This window comes from Tachyglossus aculeatus, chromosome 8 (genome assembly GCF_015852505.1).
Source record: "Tachyglossus aculeatus isolate mTacAcu1 chromosome 8, mTacAcu1.pri, whole genome shotgun sequence".
Classification (NCBI taxonomy): domain Eukaryota; kingdom Metazoa; phylum Chordata; class Mammalia; order Monotremata; family Tachyglossidae; genus Tachyglossus; species Tachyglossus aculeatus.
Window position 1 is genome coordinate 37,708,925 of NC_052073.1, and position 19,327 is coordinate 37,728,251.

The 19,327-nt window shown below is 51.3% G+C and overlaps 2 protein-coding genes across 2 annotated transcripts; one reads left to right on the forward strand and one right to left on the reverse strand.

Moving 5' to 3' along the window:
• Window positions 1-1,564: 1,564 nt before the first annotated feature.
• Window positions 1,565-5,553, reverse strand: GHRH (growth hormone releasing hormone). The gene is made up of 3 exons (XM_038750074.1): window positions 5,441-5,553; window positions 1,991-2,080; window positions 1,565-1,843 (listed from the first exon to the last, which is right to left on the reverse strand). Exons 1-3 carry the CDS (start codon window positions 5,551-5,553, stop codon window positions 1,609-1,611), a joined length of 438 nt encoding a protein of 145 aa, XP_038606002.1. The 3' UTR covers window positions 1,565-1,608.
• A 10,724-nt stretch (window positions 5,554-16,277) lies between these two features.
• Window positions 16,278-18,294, forward strand: MANBAL (mannosidase beta like). Its single transcript, XM_038750532.1, has 2 exons — window positions 16,278-16,472; window positions 17,589-18,294. Exons 1-2 carry the CDS (start codon window positions 16,323-16,325, stop codon window positions 17,694-17,696), a joined length of 258 nt encoding a protein of 85 aa, XP_038606460.1. The 5' UTR covers window positions 16,278-16,322; the 3' UTR covers window positions 17,697-18,294.
• Window positions 18,295-19,327: the final 1,033 nt, after the last annotated feature.

The window sequence follows — 19,327 nt, forward strand, 5'->3', positions numbered from 1 at the left end:
TCCACCAGGACTCGCTCGGGATTTTGGGGGGAGGGAGAGGGAGGGGGTTTGGGAGGTCAGCCCCCCAAGGTGATGGGGGCTGGGGGGGCAGGGGGGGTCTCGTTAGCACGGACGTCGGCGATTACGTGTGGAATAAAGAGGAAGTGGAGGGGAGCGGAGTGGTGCCCGGAACTTGGGAATGGGGTGGGGGGCTTCTCGGCGGTGGTCCGTCAGGGTGGGGCGTTTTAGGGTGGTCTCCAAGGCGAGTGGGGTGGAGGGGTTTCTTGCTAAGTGTTTCAGAGAAGCAGTCCGGCCTAGGGAGTAGAGCCTGGGCTTGGGAGCCAGAATGACCTGGGTTAATTAATTAATTAATAATGGCATTTATTAAGTGCTTACTATGTGCAAGGCACTGTTCTAGGGGGCTACAGGGTGATCAGGTTGGCCCACACGGGGCTCACAGTCTTCATCCCCATTTTACAAAAGAGGTAACTGGGGCCCAGAGAATAATAATATAATGTTGGTATTTGTTAAGCACTTACTATGTGCAAAGCACTGTTCTAAGCCCTGGGAGGGATACAAGGTGATCAGGTTGTCCCGTGTGGGGCTCACAGTCATCATCCCCATTTTACAGATGAGGTAACTGAGGCTCCGAGAAGTTAAGTGACTTGCCCAAGGTCACACAGCGGACACGTGGTGAAGCTGGGATTCGAACCCATGACCTCTGACTCCAAAGCCCGTGCTCTTTCCACTGAGCCACACTGCTGTAAGTTAAGTGACTTGCCCGAAGTCATACAGCTGACAAGTGGCAGAGCCAGGATTTGAACCCATGACCTCTGACTCATTCATTCAATCGTATTTATTGAGTGCTTACTGTGTGCAGAGCACTGTATTGAGCACTTGGGAAGTACAAGTTGGACTCCAAAGTCCGTGCTCTTTCCACTGAGCCATGCTGCTTCCCTAATTCTGGCTCTGCCGCCTGTCTGCTGTGTAACCTTGGGCCAGTCGCTTCCCTTCTCTGGGCCTCGGTTCCCTTGTAATAATAATAATGATGGCATTTGTTAAGCGCTTACTATGTTCAAAGCACTGTTCTAAGCACTGGGGGGGATACAAGGGGATCAGGTTGTCCCACGTGGGGCTTACAGTCACCATCCCCATTTTACAGATGAGGTAACTGAGGCTCCGAGAAGTTAAGTGACTTGCCTAAGGTCACACATCGGGGATGAAGACCGGGAACCCCATGTGGGGCGGGGACTGGGCCCAACCCGGTCACCTTGCGTCTGCCCCAGTGCTTAGTACAGTGCCCGGCACATAGTAAGCGCTTAACAGATGCCATTGTTACTGTTGGATAGAGCCCGGGACCGAGAGTCCCGTGTTAGCTGGTCACGGCTCGGCCTGCGCGGGTGGCCTTGGGAAAATTCATCCGGCCCCTCTGCGCCTCGCTTTCCTCTTCTGTAAAATGGGAAGAAGGAAGCCCACCCTCAACCTCCCGGGAAGCGCAGAGGTCCGGGTGGGATTGGGAATGGCCGGGCCCGCCGAAACCGCGGCCTGCAAACACCACCACCACCACCACCACCATAATCACGGATGCTTTATTTTTCACCTTGGGTCCCCACAAACCTCCCTGTGAGGTTAGGAGGCCGAGGGGAGCCGGGGGCAGGGGCCCAGTTGCCCCTCGGGGCAGGGAGCCCGGGGGCTCCTGGCTCCGGCCCCCACCCGCCTCCGCTCCCTGAGCGCGGCCTCCAGGAAGTCGCGGAGGACGGTCCGCCGGTGGTAGTAGCTGTCCATCAGGATGCTGTCCGACTGGCGTCTTCCCACCACTTCTTGCTTGTCGTCGACGTCCTCCTCCTCCGGGCGGCCCTCCCTGCTGCAGAGGGCGAGACCCACTTGGGACGAGCGGGCCGCCAGGCCGCTGGCCTTTCTCGGCCAGTCGGGCCCAATCGACCTGCGGTTGAGGGTGGGACGCGGAACCCCAGAGAACCACCCGGAGGAGGGGGGACGGACCCCAACTCACCCCAGGCGCTGCAGGAGCTTACGGGCGGAGATCTGGCCCAGCACTTTGCGGTAGCTGTTGGTGAAGATGGCATCAGCGTGGCGATGGACCCTGGGAGAGGAGAGGAGAGGTGAGGGGGTCACCGGGCCTGGAAGCTCGCCGAAGAGTGGGGGTCAGTGTGGACCCCTGATGGGGAGCCGGGGGGGCGTCCACCCCGTAGCAGCGGTGGCATCCTGGGGTGGCAGTTGAGTGCCAAGAGCTAAAGGGATTGGACTTGGGTCCTGCCACTGCCGGATCCGCGTGGTCTCAGGGAAGCGGCGCGGCCTAGTCGGGGGATTATTTATTTATTTTACTTGTACATATCTATTCTATTTATTTTGTTAGTATGTTTGGCTTCGTTCTCTGTCTCCCCCTTTTAGACTGTGAACCCACTGTTGGGTAGGGACTGTCTCTAGATGTTGCCAATTGGTACTTCCCAAGCGCTTAGTACGGTGCTCTGCACATAGTACGCTCAATAAATACGATTGATGATGATGATGATGATGATGATGGGAGTCCGAAAGACCTGGGTTCTAATCCTGGCCCCCCGCTTGTCCGCCGTGTGACCCCGGGCCAGTCGCTTCTGTGTCCTCAACTGTAAAATGGGGGTTCAATCCCCGTTTCCCCTCCCACTTAGACCGTGGGATGGGGACTGTGTCTGCCCTGATTGATTTGCATTTGCCCCAGCTCTTAGTACAGTGTTTGGCACATAGTAAGTGCTTATCAATTCTCATAATTATTGTTATTAAAGAGATGCTGGAGTGGGGGGTCTCCACCCTTCCCCAAGCCCCCTCTCTCCCCTCTTTTCATTCATTCATTCAATCGTATTTATTGAGCGCTTACTGTGTGCAGAGCACTGGACTAAGCGCTTGGGAAGTACACGTTGGCAACATATAGAGACAGTCCCTACCCAACAACGGGCTCACAGTCTAGAAGGGGGAGACAGACAACAAAACATATTAACAAAATAAAATAAATAGAATAAATTTACGCTCTCCAAGCCTGCCAGGCAGCTAATAATAATGAGTAATAATAATACTAATAATAGGGACATTCATTAAGCATTTACTCTGCGCAGAGCACTGGGTTAGACCCAAAATAATCCCCTCGATCCCAATTCCACAAGGGGCTCAAAATCTAGACCAACCCACCTACCAAGTTTGTTGTATTGGACTCTCCCAAGCGCTTAGTACAGTGCTCAGCACACAGTAAAAGCTCAATAGATACGGTCGCTGGGCTGTCAGCTCATGGGCAGGGAACGCATCTGTGATTCTGTCGTATTGGACTCCCTCAAGTGCTTAGAACAGAGTTCTGTGCAAGGGAAGCGCTCCATAAATATCTTGGGATTAAAGGGGAGGGAGAAAGGGTACATACTTGTACATATCTATTCTATTTATTTTATTTTGTTAGTATGTTTGGTTTTGTTCTCTGTCTCCCCCTTTTAGACTGTGAGCCCACTATTGGGTAGGGACTGTCTCTATATGCTGCCAATTTGTACTTCCCAAGCGCTTAGTACAGTGCTCTGCACATAGTAAGCGCTCAATAAATACGATTGATGATGATGAGAAAGGGTATTGAATGGCCAGGTTAAAGGCGAGGAAGCGGGCAGGATTAGAACCCAGGACCTGAGACTCCCAAGCCTCCTTCCCGTTTGTCCTGAGGGAGCAGGCAGGGAGGGAAACTGAGGAGCTGTCCAGCCTTCCCCGGAGATATCAAACAGTCAGATCAATTGTATTTATTGAGCGCCTACTGGGGGCGGAGCATTGTGCTAAGCGCCTGGAAGAGTCCGATATAACCGGTTTGGTCACAATGAGCCCACAATGAATCCATCAATGGTATTTGAGCGATTACTGGGTGCACGGCACTGTACTAAGCGCTTCAGAGAGTTCAATACAATAGAGTCGGTTTCCTGCTCGCAACGAACTGACAGTCCATCAATCAGTGGCGCTTATTGGGCGCAGGGCACTGTACTAAGCGCCAGGGAGAGTCGGTAGCTCACAACGAACTGACCATCAATCGGTGGTATTTATTGAGCGCTTCCTGGGTGCAGATCCCTGTCCTAAGCGCTTCGGAGGAACCAATCTGAGTTGCTAGACACATTCCTTGCTCGAAACCAGCTGATGGTTTCTCAATCAATCAATGGTATTTATTGAGCGCCTACTGAGTGCAGAGCACTGGACTAAGCGCTTGGGAGAGTCCAATCTTCCCAAAATTGGTAGACGCGTTCTCTGCTGCCAAATAGCAGTCAATCAGTGGTATTTATTGAGCACCTACTGAGTGCAGAGCACTGGACTAAGCGCTTGGGAGAGTCCAATTTTCCCAGAATTGGTAGATGCGTTCTCTGCTTCCAAACAGCGGACAGTCAATCAATTAATCCATCAATCAGTGGTACCTACTGAGCGCCCTATTTCTTTATATTTGTCTTCCCTTCTAAACCGTCAGCTCGTCGTGGTCAGGGAATGTGTCCGTTTACTGTAGTATTCTCTCCCAAGCGCTTAGGACAGTGTTCCGCACACGGCGCTCAATAAAGTCGATGGAATGAACGGACAGTCTATCAATAACGAGAATGATTTTATTTGATAAGCGCTCACTACGTGCCCACCACTGTTCTGAACGCTGGAGGAGATGCAAGGCGATCAGGTTGTCCCACGTGGGGCTCCCAGTCTTCATCCCCATTTTACAGATGAGGGAACTGAGGCCCAGAGAAGTGAAGGGACTTAGTAATAATGAGGGTATTTTTTAAGCGCTTACTATGTGCAAAGCACTGTTCTAAGCGCTGGGTGGGATATAATCAGGTTGTCCCCCGTGGGGCTCAAAGTCTTCATCCCCATTTGACAGGTGAGGGCACTGAGGCCCAGAGAAGTGAAGTGACTTGCCCAAGGTCACACAGCAGACGCGTGGCAGGGTCAGGATTAGAACCCAGATCCTCTGACTCCCAAGCCCGGGCCCTTGCCACTGAGCCGCGCTGCTTCTCTCTAATAATGATGGCATTTGTTAGGCGCTTTCTATGTGCCAAACACTGTTCTAAGCGCTGGGGAAGACAAGATGATCAGGTTGTCCCACGGGGGGGCTCACAATCTTCATCCCCATTTTCCAGATGAGGCAACTGAGGCCTAGAGAAGTGAAGTGACTTGCCCAAGGTCACCCAGCTGATCGGGATTCGAACCCACGACCTCCGACTCCCAAGCCCGGGCTCTTTCCACCGACCCACGCTGCTTCTCAGACGGGTGTGCAGAGCCTTCCTTCCAGGGTAATGTATTGAGCGCCTACTGTGTGCAGGACACCGGACTAGGCGCTTGGGAGAGGAGATTTGGGCAGTGGACTGAGCGGTCGGGGGAGTCCAGAGGAGTGGGAAGATGGATGGAGGGGGTTGGTTTTGGGGGGGGATCTGGGGGGGTTTGGGGGTCCCCCCCCCCCAATCTCCCACCTTACCTTCGGGCCGGCCGGAGGGCTATTGGTTGGACCAGCAGCATCAGGGGCAGCAGCAGTAGCAGCAGGGGCGGCCTCAGGCCGGACCCCCGGGAGACCCCCCGCCGCCCCGGCATCCCTCACCCTCTGCGAACCGCTGCGCCCACCTCCGGGCCCGGACCCCCGCCCCACGGCGGGCTGCGGCCAGAGGGGAGGAGAGGGGGACCGGGGGGACAGGCGGGGGGGACCAGAAAGTTAGGGGGAGGGGGCTGGAGGGGTCCCCCCCAGGCTCACCGGGCTTCGGGCTGGGGGCCGGGGGAGGGTCGGAGCCGAGGCTGCAGCCCCCCGACCCTTTTATCCCCCAAAGCCCCCTCCGCCACCACCATCCCATCTCCCCATCCCATCCCATCCCATCCCATCCCAGGCAGCCAATCGGACTCGCAGAGGGAAGGGGGGGGGGGAGGGGGTCCCCAGGGTCAGGGGGAGGGGACAGGGAATTTCAGGAGGGGAAAGGGAGAGAGAGGAAAGAGGAGGGGAAGGGAGAAAGAGCGAGAGAAGAGGGAAGGAGGAAAGGAGAGGGAAGGGAAGTGGGGAGGAAGAGGGAAATTTCAGGCAGGGAAAGAGGGAAGGGAAGCAGGGAGGAAGAGGGAAGATTCAGGAAGGGAAAGAAGAAGGGAGAGGAAAGAAGAGGGAGAAGGGAGAGAGAGAAGAAGAGGGAGAGAGAAGGGAAGCAGGGGGGAAGAGGGAAGTTTCAGGAAGGGAGAGGAAAGAAGAGGGGAGAGGGAAGGGAAGCAGGGAGGAAGAGGGAAGGTTCAGGAAGGTAAAGAGGAAGGGAGAGGAAAGAAGAGGTAAAGGGAGAAGGGAGAGGGGAGGGAAGCAGGGACGAAAAGGGAAGTTTCAGGAAGGTAAAGAGGAAGGGAGAGGAAAAACGGGGAAGGGAGAAGGGAGAGAGAAGGAGGAAGGGAGAAGAGGGAAGGGGAAGGAGAGAAGAAGGGGGAAGGAAGAGGAAAGCTGCAGGGAGGGAAAGAGAGGGGAAGAGGGGAGTGAAGGAGAAAAGGGGGAAGAGGAAAGTTGTGGGGAGGGAGGGAGAGGGGGAAAAAGAGGGAAGGGGAGAGGGAAAGGGAAGTGGGGAGCAAGAGGGAAGGAGGGAAGGGAGAGGGGAAAGGGAGAGGGAAGGAGTAGGGGGAGAAAAGGGAGGAAGGAGGGAAATCTAGCTCTGTGATATTGAAAGAAGGAGGGATATCTAGCTCTGTGATATTGAACTCTCCCTAGCGCTCAGTACAGTGCTCGCTACACTTTAAGCAGTAAATAAATGCAATTGATTGAAGGAGTAGGGGGCAGAGGTGAAGGGGGGAGGGGGGAAGGGAGAGGGGCCCCCCACCCTGGGACCATCCGCGCTGGTGGGACGGAGGGAAGGAAGAAAGGCCCCATTCATCAGTCAGTCTCTCGTTCATTCAATCGTATTTATTGAGCACTTCCCGTGCGCAAAGCACTGTACTAAACGCTTGGGAGAGTCCAATAGAACAATAAACAGACACATTCCCTGCCCACAATGAGCTGACAGTCGATCAATCAGTGGTATTTATTGAGCGTTTATTGTGTGCAGAGCACTGTACTAAGCACTTGGGAAAGTACAATAGGACATAGGTCAGTCGTATTTTTTGAGCACTTACTGTGTGCAGGGCACAGCACTAAGCACTTAGGAGAGTACAATAGAACCTAGCCCATTCAATCGTATTTTCTGAGCGCTTACTGTGCGCAGAGCACTGTACTAAGCACTTAGGAGAGTACAATAGAGCATAGTTCATTCAATCATATTTATTGAGCGTTTACTGTGTGCGGAGCACTGTACTAAGCACTTGGGAGAGTACAAAGAACATAGGTCAGTCGTATTTTTTGAGCACTTACTGTGTGCAGAGCACTGCACTAAGCACTTAGGAGAGTACACTAGAGCATAGTTCATTCATTCAGTCATATTTATTGAGCACTTACTGTGTGCAGAGCACTCTACTAAGCGCTCGGTAGATCCGTGCCCTGCCCACAGCAAGCTTACAGTCTAGAGGGGGAGAAGGACATTAATAAAAACACGGGGAGAGTCAAAGAGGGTGGAGGAGGAAGTGGGGTCCGGGGGAGAGGAGCGGGGGAGATTTTAGGGCGAGGAGGCCTGACGGTTTCAATTTTGTTGATGAAGTATGTGGCCAGGTCATTAGGGGAAAGAGATTCATTCCCTCGTATTTATTGAGCGCTTACGGCGTGCAGAGCACTGTACTAAGCGCTTGGGAAAGTACAACAATGAACAGTGACAATCCTGCCCACAACAATCCTGGCTCCGCCACATGTCTGCTGTGTGACCTTGGGTAAGTCACTTAGCTTCTCAGAGCCTCAGTTGCCTCATCTGTAAAATGGGGATGAAGACTGTGAGCCCCCCGTGGGACAACCTGATCACCTTGTATCCCCCCCCCCAGCGCCTAGAACAGTGCTTTGCACATAGTAAGCGCTTAACAAATGCCATTAAAAAAACAAGCTCACAGTCTAGAGTAGGGGAGACAGAAATCAATACAAATAAATAAAATTACAGTTAATTAATTAATAATGACATTTATTAAGCACTTACTATGTGCAAAGCACTGTTCTAAGCGCTGGGAAGGTTACAAGGTGATCAGGTTGTCCCATGGGGGGGGCTCACAGTCTTCATCCCCATTTTCCAGATGAGGTCACTGAGGCCCAGAGAAGTGAAGTGACTTGCCCAAAGTCACACAGCTAACTATTGGCAGAGCCGGGATTTGAACCCATGACCTCTGACTCCAAAGCCCGGGCTCTTTTCACTGAGCCAGGCTGCTTCTCAGTTCCAATTAGAGTTCCAACTACAGTCTTCGTCCCCATTTGACAGATGAGGGAACTGAGTTCAAGAGGAGCAAAGTGACTCTCCCAAGGCCACACGGCAGACATATGGCGGAGTCAGGATTAGAACCTAGGTCCTTCTGAATCCCAGGCCCAGGTTCTATCCGCTGGGCCAAGCTGCTTCTCATTTGTGTAGCATCTACTACGTGCCAGGCACTGTACTAAGCGTTGGGATGGATGCTATACCCCTGCCCTGCAGCACTCTATTTATTTTATTAATGATTGTATATATTTATAATTCTATTTATATTGACACTATTGATGCCCGAATAATTGTTTGGTTCTGTTTTGTCGTCCGTCTCCCCCCTTCTAGAGTGTGAGCCCATTGTTGGGCAGGGATTGTCTCTATCTGTTGCCAAATTGTGCTTTATAAGTGCTTAGGCCTGTGCTCTGCACCCAGTAAGCGCTCAATAAATTCATTCATTCATTCATTCAATCGTATTTATTGAGCGCTTACTGTGTGCAGAGCACTGTAATAAGCGCTTGGGAATAAATACGATTGAATCATCATCATCATCAATCGTATTTATTGAGCGCTTACTGGGTGCAGAGCACTGTACTAAGCGCTTGGGAATAAATACGATTGAATGAATGAATGAGAAGCAGTGTGGCTCAGTGGAAAGAGCCCAGGCCTGGAAGTTACAGGATGTGGGTTCTAATCCCGGTTCCGCCACTTGTCTGCTGTGTGACCTTAGGCAAGTCACTTCACTTCTCTGGGCCTCAGTTCCCTCATCTATAAAATGGGGATGAAGACCGTGAGGTCCCCGTGGGACAACCTGATCACCTTGTATCTCCCCCAGTGCTTGGCACATAGTAAGCGCTTAACAAATACCATCATTATTATTACTACAATTGAATGATGAGCAATCATTCGATAGAGAAGCAGCGTGGCTCAGTGGAAAGAGCTTGGGCTTGGGAGTCAGAGGTCGTGGGTTCTAATCCCGGCTCCGCCATTTGTCAGCCGTGGGACTTTGGGCGAGTCACTTCACTTCTCTGGGCCTCAGTTCTGTCGTCTGGAAAATGGGAATGAGGACTGAGAGTCCCACGTGGGACAACCTGATCACCTTGTATCCCCCCAGCGCTTAGAACAGTGCTTTGCACATAGTGTTATAGAAAGTAGGGGGCAAAATAAGTTAACCGGTGTAAATCAGCCGTAGGGTTCGAGACTCCAAGGTGGTGACGCAGAGAGGAAAAATGATTTGGAGACCTGAGTTCAGATAGAGCAGAAGAGGGAGGAAAGCTGACCACTCGCCTGCCCATTCTCCTCCTGAGAGGTACGAGGAACTAACAGCCCCATCCCGGCCGCTTCTGCGTGGCTCAGTGGAAAGAGCCCGGGCTTTGGAGTCAGAGGTCATCAGTTCAAATCCCGGCTCTGCCAACTGTCAGCTGTGTGACTTTGGGCAAGTCACTTAACTTCTCCGGGCCTCAGTTACCCGTCCGAATCAACCTGTCTGAGCAGATGGACATCACTGATTTATTTGGGCAGATTTACCAGTCGAAGGAGGCAAAGGGGGCGAATTTGCATGGCACAATGGCCCCTTGTTGGCCGCCCTAAAGGCAGGGCCCTGGATTGTGTTGGATGAGGAAGCCGAGGGTGGGTAAATCTGCCTTTCCGTGAGAGGACCTTTGAGAGGGCTCATTGGAAAATGGCCTTCATTGAGATCCAAAGTAAATGACCAAAGTCCCGGTCTAGTCCCAAAGCCTGTGGAACCGAGAACTCGCTTGGAGGACTTGACAGGAAGCGAAGTGGTTTGTGCAGGGTCACTCGCCATCACCATCACCATCTCGCCATTGAGAAGCAGTGTGGCTCGGTGGAAAGAGCCCGGGCTTTGGAGTCAGAGGTCATGGGTTCAAATCCCAGCTCTGCCCTTTGTCAGCTGGGTGACTTTGGGCGAGTCACTTCGCTTCTCTGGGCCTCAGTGACCTCATCTGTAAAATGGGGATTAAGACTGTGAGCCCCCCGTGGGACAACCTGATCGCCTTGTAACCTCCCCAGCGCTTAGAATGGTGCTTTTGCACATAGTAAGCGCTTAATAAATGTCATCATTATTATTATTATTATTGTTAAAATGGGGATTAAGACTGTGGGACAACCTGATCACCTTGTAACCTCCCCAGCGCTTAGAACGGTGCTTTGCACATAGTAAGCGCTTAGCAAATATCATCATTATTATTTTCTTTGGTTCTCCATCGCAGCTACACAAAGGATTCCCGCGCCCGCGAAACTTTGGCCCCCTGTTGTGAGGAGATGTTAGCAGGAGACATCTCCCACACAGGGTGGGGTCGTCTCAGACAGGGCATAGCCGCTTCGGATCAATGTCAGTCCTCCTCGATTACAGGCCAGCGCCTATCACATCCTCACACATCCTGTCGTTAAGCCCTGCCTATAATGGAGTCGGTTATGCTAAGCCTTTGGGGAAAATGCAATCAAAGACATGTCTGCATACTGGAGTATCCTTATAGGGTGGACAACACATAGTAAGCGCTTAACAAATGCCATCATTAGTATTATTATGAGCCCGTTGTTGAGTAGGGACCGTCTCTATGTGTTGCCGACTCGTAGTAATAATAATAATGGCGTTTAGTAAGCGACTTGTAGTAATAGTAATAATAATAATAGTGTTTAGTAAGCGCTTACTATGTGCACAGCACTGTTCTAGCTTTATTTCTATTTGTTATGACGACTTGACACCTGTCCACATGTTTTGTTTTGTTGTCCGTCTCCCCCTTCTAGCCTGTGAACCCGTTGTTGGGTAGGGACCGTCTCTATCTGTTGCCGACTTGTACTTCCCAAGCGCGTAGTCCAGTGCTCTGCACACAGTAAGCGCTCAACACATACGATTGAATGAATGAATGAATGAATGTTCTAAGCGCTGGGGAGGTTGCAAGGTGATCAGGTTGTCCCCCGGGGGGCTCACAGTCTTCATCCCCATTTTACAGATGAGGGAACTGAGGCCCAGAGAAGTGAAGTGACTTGCCTCGGGTCACACAGCTGACAGCTGGCGGGGCCAGGATTTGAACCCATGACCTGACTCCCAAGCCCGGGTTCTTTCCACTGAGCCACGCTGCTTCTCCAGCATGCTTCTTGAACTTCCCAAGTGCTTAGTCCAGTGCCCCGCACACAGTAAGTGCTTAATAATAGAGAAGCAGCGCGGCTCAGTGGAAAGAGCAAGGGCTTTGGAGTCAGAGGTCATGGGTTCAAATCCCGGTTCCACCAATTAATAATAATGATGGCATTTATTAATCGCTTACCATGTGCAAAGCACTGTTCTAAGCGCTGGGGAGGTACAAGGTGATCAGGTTGACCCATGGAGGGCTTACAGTCTTAATCCCCATTTTACAGATGAGGGAACTGAGGCACAGAGAAGTGAAGTGACTTGCCCAAAGTCACACAGCTGACAATTGGTGGAGTCGGGATTCGAACCCATGACCTCTGACTCCAAAGCCCGGGATCTTTCCACTGAGCCCCGCTGCTCAGCTGTGTGGCTTTGGGCAAGTCACTTCACTTCTCTGGGCCTCAGTGACCTCATCAGTAAAATGGATGAAGATTGTGAGCCCCCCCCCCCCACCCGTGGGACAAGCTGATCACCTTGTAACCTCCCCAGCGCTTAGAACAGTGATTTGCACATCATAAGCGCTTAATAAATGTCATCATCATTATTATTATTATAGAGCTACGCTGCTTCTCCAGCATGCTTCTAAGCGCTTAGTCCAGTGCTGTGCGCACAGTAAGTGCTTAATAAATACGATTGAATGAATGACTAAACGGAATGAATGAATGAATGACCTGTATCTATGTTTGTACATATTTATTACTCTATTTATTTTACTTGTACATATTCATTCCATTTATTTTCTTAACAGGTTTTGTTTTGTTGTCTGTCTCCCCCTTCTAGACTGTGAGCCCGCTGTTGGGGAGGGACCGTCTCTAGATGTTGCCAACTTGGACTGCCCAAGCGCTTAGCTCGTCCCCCTCGTCCCCCTCTCCATCCCCCCGTCTTACCTCCTTCCCTTCCCCACAGCACCTGTATATATGTATATATGGTTGTACATATTTATTACTCTATTTATTTATTTATTTATTTTACTTGTACATTTCTATCCTATTCATTTTATTTTGTTGGTATGTTTGGTTCTGTTCTCCGTCTCCCCCTTTTAGACTGTGAGCCCACTGTTGGGTAGGGACTGTCTCTATGTGTTGCCAGTTTGTACTTCCCAAGCGCTTAGTACAGTGCTCTGCACATAGTAAGCGCTCAATAAATACGATTGATTGATTGATTGATTGATTTAGACTGTGAGCCCACTGTTGGGTAGGGACTGTCTCTATGTGTTGCCAGTTTGTACTTCCCAAGCGCTTAGTACAGTGCTCTGCACACAGTAAGCGCTCAATAAATACGATTGATTGATTGATTGATTAGCACGGTGCTCTGCACGCAGTAAGCGCTCAATACATACGATTGAATGAATGAATGAATGAATGAACTGAATGAAATGAATGAATGATTGAATGAAAAAAGGGTGGGTGAGGAGCAGGGAGAGAGGACCGTTGGCCTGGGCCTCCTCAGGGCGGGAGGAGGCCGGGCGGGGGTGACGTCACTTCCGGTGGGGGCGGAGGCCGGGGCGGGGCCGTCATCACTTCCGGCTGGGCGGGAGGTCGGGATGACGTCACTTCCTGTGGGGAGGAAGGCCTGCGTCACTTCCGGGAGCGTCGCTAGTGGGACAGCAGGTGAGAGCGGGCGCCCCTCCCCCGGCCCCGTGAGGGGAGGGAAACTGAGGCCCGGGGGGGGCGGGGCTGCTTCCTGGAGCGCTTACTACGGGCCCCCGTCACCACAGTCAGGCCCTGGGTTCTAATCCCGCCTCCTCCTCTTGTCTGCTGTGTGACCTTGGGCAAGTCACTTCCCTTCTCTGGGCCTCAGTTCCCTCATCTGGAAAATGGGGATGAAGCCTGTGAGCCCCCCGGGGGACGACCTGATCACCCTGTGTCCTCCCCAGCGCTTAGAACAGGGCTTGGCAACATAGTAAGCGCTTAACAAATCCCAATATTATTATTATTATTCCCTGGGCCTCAGTTCCCTCATCTGTCAAATGGGAATGAAGACTGTGAGCCCCCCGGGGGACAACCTCATCACCCTGTATCCTCCCCAGCGCTTAGAACAGTGCTTGGCAACATAGTAAGCGCTTAACAAATCCCATTATTATTATTATTATCTGTGCCTCAGTTCTCTCATCTGTCAAATGGGAATGAAGACTGTGAGCCCCACGGGGGACAACCTCATCACCCTGTATCCTCCCCAGCGCTTAGAACAGTGCTTGGCAACATAGTAAGCGCTTAACAAATCCCATAATAATAATTATTATTATTATCTGTGCCTCAGTTCCCTCATCTGTCAAATGGGGATGAAGACTGTGAGCCCCCCGTGGGACAACCTGATCACCTCGTATCCTCCCCAGCGCTTAGAACAGTGCTTGGCAACATAGTAAGCACTTGACAAATCCCATTATTATTATTATTGTTATTATTATTATTATTATTATTCTCTGGGCTTCAGTTCCCTCATCTGTAAAATGGGGATGAAACCTGTGAGCCCCCCGTGGGACAACCTGATCACCTTATAATCTCCCCAGCGCTTGGAATAGTGCTTTGTACACAGTAAGCGCTTAGCAAATGCCATCATTATTATTATTATTATGTCTGCTGTGTGACTTTGGGCAAGTCACTTACCTTCTCTGTGCCTCAGTTTCCTCATCTGTAAAATGGGGATGAAACCTGTGAGCCCCCCGCGGGACAACCTGATCACCTCATAACCTCCCCAGTGTTTAGAACAGTACTTGGCAACATAGTAAGTACCTAACAAATCCCATTATTATTACTGTTATTTTCTGTGCCTCAGTTCCCTTATTTGTAAAATGGGGATGAAGCCTGTGAGCCCCCTACGTGGGACAACCTAATCACCTTGTATCTCCCCCAGCGTGTAGAACAGTGCTTCTCACATAGTAAGCGCTTAACAAATGCCATTGTTATTATTGTTATTATTATTCTCTGGGCCTCAGTTCCCTCATCTGGAAAATGGGGATGAAGACTGTGAGCCCCCCGTGGGACAACCTGAGCACCTTGTATCTCCCCCAGCGCTTAGAACAGTGCTTCACACATAGTAAGCGCTTAACAAATGACATCATTATTATTATTCTCTGGGCCTCAGTTCCCTCATCTGTAAAGTGGGGATGAGGCCTGTGAGCCCCACGTGGGACAATCTGATAATTTTGCATCTACCCCAGCACTTAGAACAGTACCTGGCACATAGTAAACGTTTGACAAATACCGTCATTGTTGTTATTGTTATTCTCTGGGCCTCAGTTCCCTCATCTGTAAAATGGGGGTGAAGATTGTGAGCGCCACGTGGGACAACCTGATTACCTTTTGTCCCCCCAGCGCTTAGAACAGTGCTTGGCACTTAGTAAGCTCTTAACAAATATTATTATTGTTATAATAACGGGGGTGATATTTGTTAATCCATCAAGGCTATTTATTGATCCCTGACTGTGTGCCAGGCACTGTAGTAATCGCCAGAGGGAGGCTTACCTGCCCTTATCATAGTCCATTGGCCATAGTCCATCTCCCGTGTTTTAGGAATGATAGTTGCGGTATTTCTTCAACTCTTACTAGATGCCAGGCACTGTGCTAAGCGCTGGGGGAGACACAAGGTCATCAGGGTGCCCCTCTCCTGGCCTGCTGGGAGACCTTGGGCCAGTCACTTCACCTCTCTGGGTCCCTGTTGCATTCATTCCTTCGATCATATTTATCATCATCAATCGTATTTATTGAGCGCTTACTATGTGCAGAGCACTGTACTAAGCGCTTGGGAAGTACAAATTGGCAACATATAGAGACAGTCCCTACCCAACAGTGGGCTCACAGTCTAAAATATTTATGAAGCGCTTACTGTGTGCAGAGCACTGTACTAAGCACTTGGAAAAGTATGATACAACAATAAAGAGTGACATTCCCTGCCCACAACCAGCTCATAGTCTAGAGGTGGGGGGGAGATAATATAATAATAATGGTGGTATTTGTTCAGCGCTTACTATGTGCCGAGCACTGTTCTAAGCACCGGGGTAGATACACAGTAATCAAGGTTGTCTCACGTGGGGCTCACCGTCTTCATCCCCGTTTTCCAGATGAGGCAACTGAGGCCCAGAGAAGCGAAGTGACTTGCCCAAAGTCACACAAATGACAAGTAGCAGAGCCGGGATTCGAACCCACGCCCTGTGCCTCCCAGGCCGGGTTTCTTTTCCCTGAGCCCCGCTGCTTCGTTGACCACAATCATTCATTCATTCATTCATTCAACCGTATTTATTGAGCGCTTACTGAGTGCAGAGCACTGTACTAAGCGCTTGGGCAGTCCAAGTTGGCAGCATAGAGAGACGGTCCCTACCCACCAGCGGGCTCACAGTCTAGAAGGGGGAGACAGACAACAAAACAAAACATATTAACAAAATAAAATAAATAGAATAAATAAGTGCAAGTAAAATAAATAGAGTAATAAATATGTACAAATGTATGTACAGGTCATTCATTCGTTCATTCCGTTTAGTCATTCATTCAGTCATATTAAGTGCTTACTGTGTGCAGAGCACTGGACTAAGCACTTAGAAGCACGCTGGAGAAGCAGCGTAGCTCAATAATAATAATGACAATGGTGTCTATTAAGCGCTTACCTGAAAATAAAGCTATTTGCCCGGCGCTCCCCCCGTGTCCGGTTCATTCATTCATTCAGTCGTATTTATTGAGCGCCTACTGTGTGCAGAGCACTGGACTAAGCGCTTGGGAAGTCCAAGTTGGCCACATACAGAGACGGTCCCTGCCCAACAGCGGGCTCACAGTCTAGAAGACATAGTCACAGCCTTAGTGTAGTGAGTGTTCAGCGCGTAAGTAGGTGATGGTTTTTTTGTCCGTGCGTAGACGCCTCCGCCCGGAGCGTATTGAGCGGAGGAGGAGCCGGCGGCCATGGCGTCCGAGCTGGGCTTCTCCCCGCCCGAGGTCCCCGAGCCGACGTTCCTGGAGCACGTCCTCCGCTACGGCCTCTTCCTGGGAGCCGTGTTCCAGCTCATCTGCATCCTGGCCATCGTCTTCCCCGCCGCCAAACCCCACCAGCCGGTGAGCCTCCTCTCTGCCCTCGGCGCTTGGCACGTACTAAATGCTTAAACACCGTCATCATTATTATTATTATTATTAGCTCGCCCCCTCCGACCTCCCCTCCCCCCTCTCCTCCTCCAGCCCGGCCCGCACGCTCGGCTCCTGTAATGCCAGCCTTCTCCCTGCCCCTCAATCATTCATTCAATCGTATTTATTGAGCGCTTATTATAATCATACAGACTGAGCCCCCTCCTCCACCTCCCTATCCCCCCGCCTTACCTCCAGGGGAGGTACATATTTATTACTCTATTTTACTTGTACATATTTATTCTATTTATTTTATTCATGGTCATGGGCTCTAATTCCGACTCCGCCACTTGTCAGCTGGGTGACTTTGGGCACTGTACTAAGCACTTGGGAGTACAAATTGGCAACAATCTCGTCCCTCTCACCGCCCACCCCTCACCCTCAAAAGAATAATAATAATGATAGCATTTATTAAGCACTTACTACATGCAAAGCACTGTTCTAAGTGCTGGGGAGGTTACAAGGTGACCAGGTTGTCCCACGTGGGGCTCACAATCTTAATCCCCTCATTTGACAGATGAGGTCACTGAGGCCCAGAGAAGTGAAGTGACTTGCCCAAAGTCACACAGATGACTAAATTTGTTTTGTTCTCTGTCTCCCCCTTCTAGACTGTGAGCCCACTGTTGGGTAGGCACCGTCTCTATATGTCGCCAACTTGTACTTCCCAAGCGCTTAGTGCAGTTCTCTGCACACATTAAGCGCTCAACAAATACGATTGAATGAATGAATGAATTTATTTTATTTGCACATATTTATTCTATTTATTATATTTTGTTAATATGTTTTGTTTTGTTCTCTGTCTCCCCCTTCTAGACTTTAAGCCCACTGTTGGGTAGGGACCGTCTCTCTATGTTACCAACCTGGACTTCCCAAGCGCTTAGTCCAGTGCTCTGCACACAGTAAGCGCTCAATAAATACGATTGAATGAATGAATGAGCGAATACAGATGAGGTCACTGAGGCCCAGAGAAGTTAGGCACTTAACAGATGCCTAAAAGTAAGAAAAAAGCAGAGGCCCGTCCCCCCCTCACCTTTGTCGTTGCCACCGTAGGAAGCGGAGCCGCCGGAGGCCAGAGGTCCGGAGTCGTCCAAGAAGCCCAAGATGTCCGCCCCTCCCCTCGGCAAGAAGCTGAAGAAGGAGACCAAGAAGAAGCGCTAGGCGAGAGGCCGGGGGCGCAGGGGGATGGGACGCGGCCCCCCGAACTCACCGCGGGCCCGGCGGGGAGCTCACCGCCCCGTCCGTCCCCCCCAGGGTGGACCGGACTTCCCGGGGGTGGAAGGGAGAAGGCCCAGGGGGGGCGCGGAAACCCGGGGGGGACGGCCGGGGTCCGTCCGCCTTCAACCCGCTCTCCACGGTGGCGGCGCCTCGTTCGAGGTAGAACTCGGGCGACGAGGGGCGTCCGCTTCGGGGCTCCACGGCCCGGGGGGGTGGGCCGAGGCTGCGGGGGTCCCGCGGACTCACCCCGATCCGCCGCAGACTCAAGCTGTTCGGGTTGGAGACCGCGTGTGCCGTATACTCACGCTGTTCGGTGTAGAGGTTGTGCACACCCTATACTCATTCATTCATTCAGTCGGATTTATTGAGCGCTTACTGTGTGCCGAGCACTGTACTAAGCGCTTGGGAAGTACAAGTTGGCAGCGTAGAGAGACGGTCCCTACCCGACAGCGGGCTCACAGTCTATACTACTCACAGACTATACTCACACTGTTCGGTAGAGAAGCAGCGCGGCTCAGTGGAAAGAGCCCGGGCTTTGGAGTCAGGGGTCATGGGTTCGAATCCCGGCTCTGCCAATTGTCAGCTGTGGGGCTTTGGGCGAGTCAGTTCACTTCTCTGGGCCTCAGTTCCCTCATCTGTAAAGTGGGGATGAGGACTGTGATCTCCTTGTAACCTCCCCAGCGCTTTGCACATAGTAAGCGCTTAAATGCCGTCATTATTATTATTATTGTTAAGAGGATGCATACTCTGCTCCGTATAGAGATTGCACACACCACATAATCCACCCGTTCGGTGTAGAGACTGTCCACGCTGCATGCTCATACTGTTCGGTTTATCAATCAATCAATCAGTCATATTTATTGAGCGCTTACTGTGTGCAGGGCACTGTACTAAGCGCTTGGGAAGTCCAAGTTGGCAACATCTAGAGATGGTCCCTACCCAACAGCGGGCTCACAGTCTAGAAGGGGGAGACAGACGACAAAACAAAACGTATTAAAATAAAATAAATAGAATAGATGGGGGGGGAGGTGTACCCTATAATCCTCCTCTTCAGTGTAGAGATTGTGCAAACTGCCCAATGACCCTATTTAGGTTTTAGAGGTTGTGTACGCCGCAGAATCACCCCGTCCGGTTTAGAGATTTGTGCACACCGCGCAATCACGCCGTCTTGGTTTAGAGGTCGGCTCCACCGCAGAGTCGCCCCGTTCGGTTCTGAAATCGGGTACGCCACAGAGTTACGCTGTTCGGTTGAGAGCTTGTTTAGGTTGTGTAATCCTGCTATTCCACTTAGAGAGCGTGTAGTTTGCATAATCGCATTATTCGATTCCGAGATTGCGTTTCCCGCCTGTCGCACTCTTCTGTTTAGAAATTGTGTTCCCCGTGTATTGTTTTGTGGTCTTCATTAAGCGCTCACTGCGTGCCGAACAATGCACTAAATCCTGGGGGATAGACGGGCTAACCAGGTGGGACCCCCCGTCTTCATCCCCATTTTCCGCAAGAGGGAACAGAGGCCCAGAGAAGCGAAGCGACTTGCCCGAGGTCGCCCAGCAGAAACGCGGCGGAGCCGGGATGAG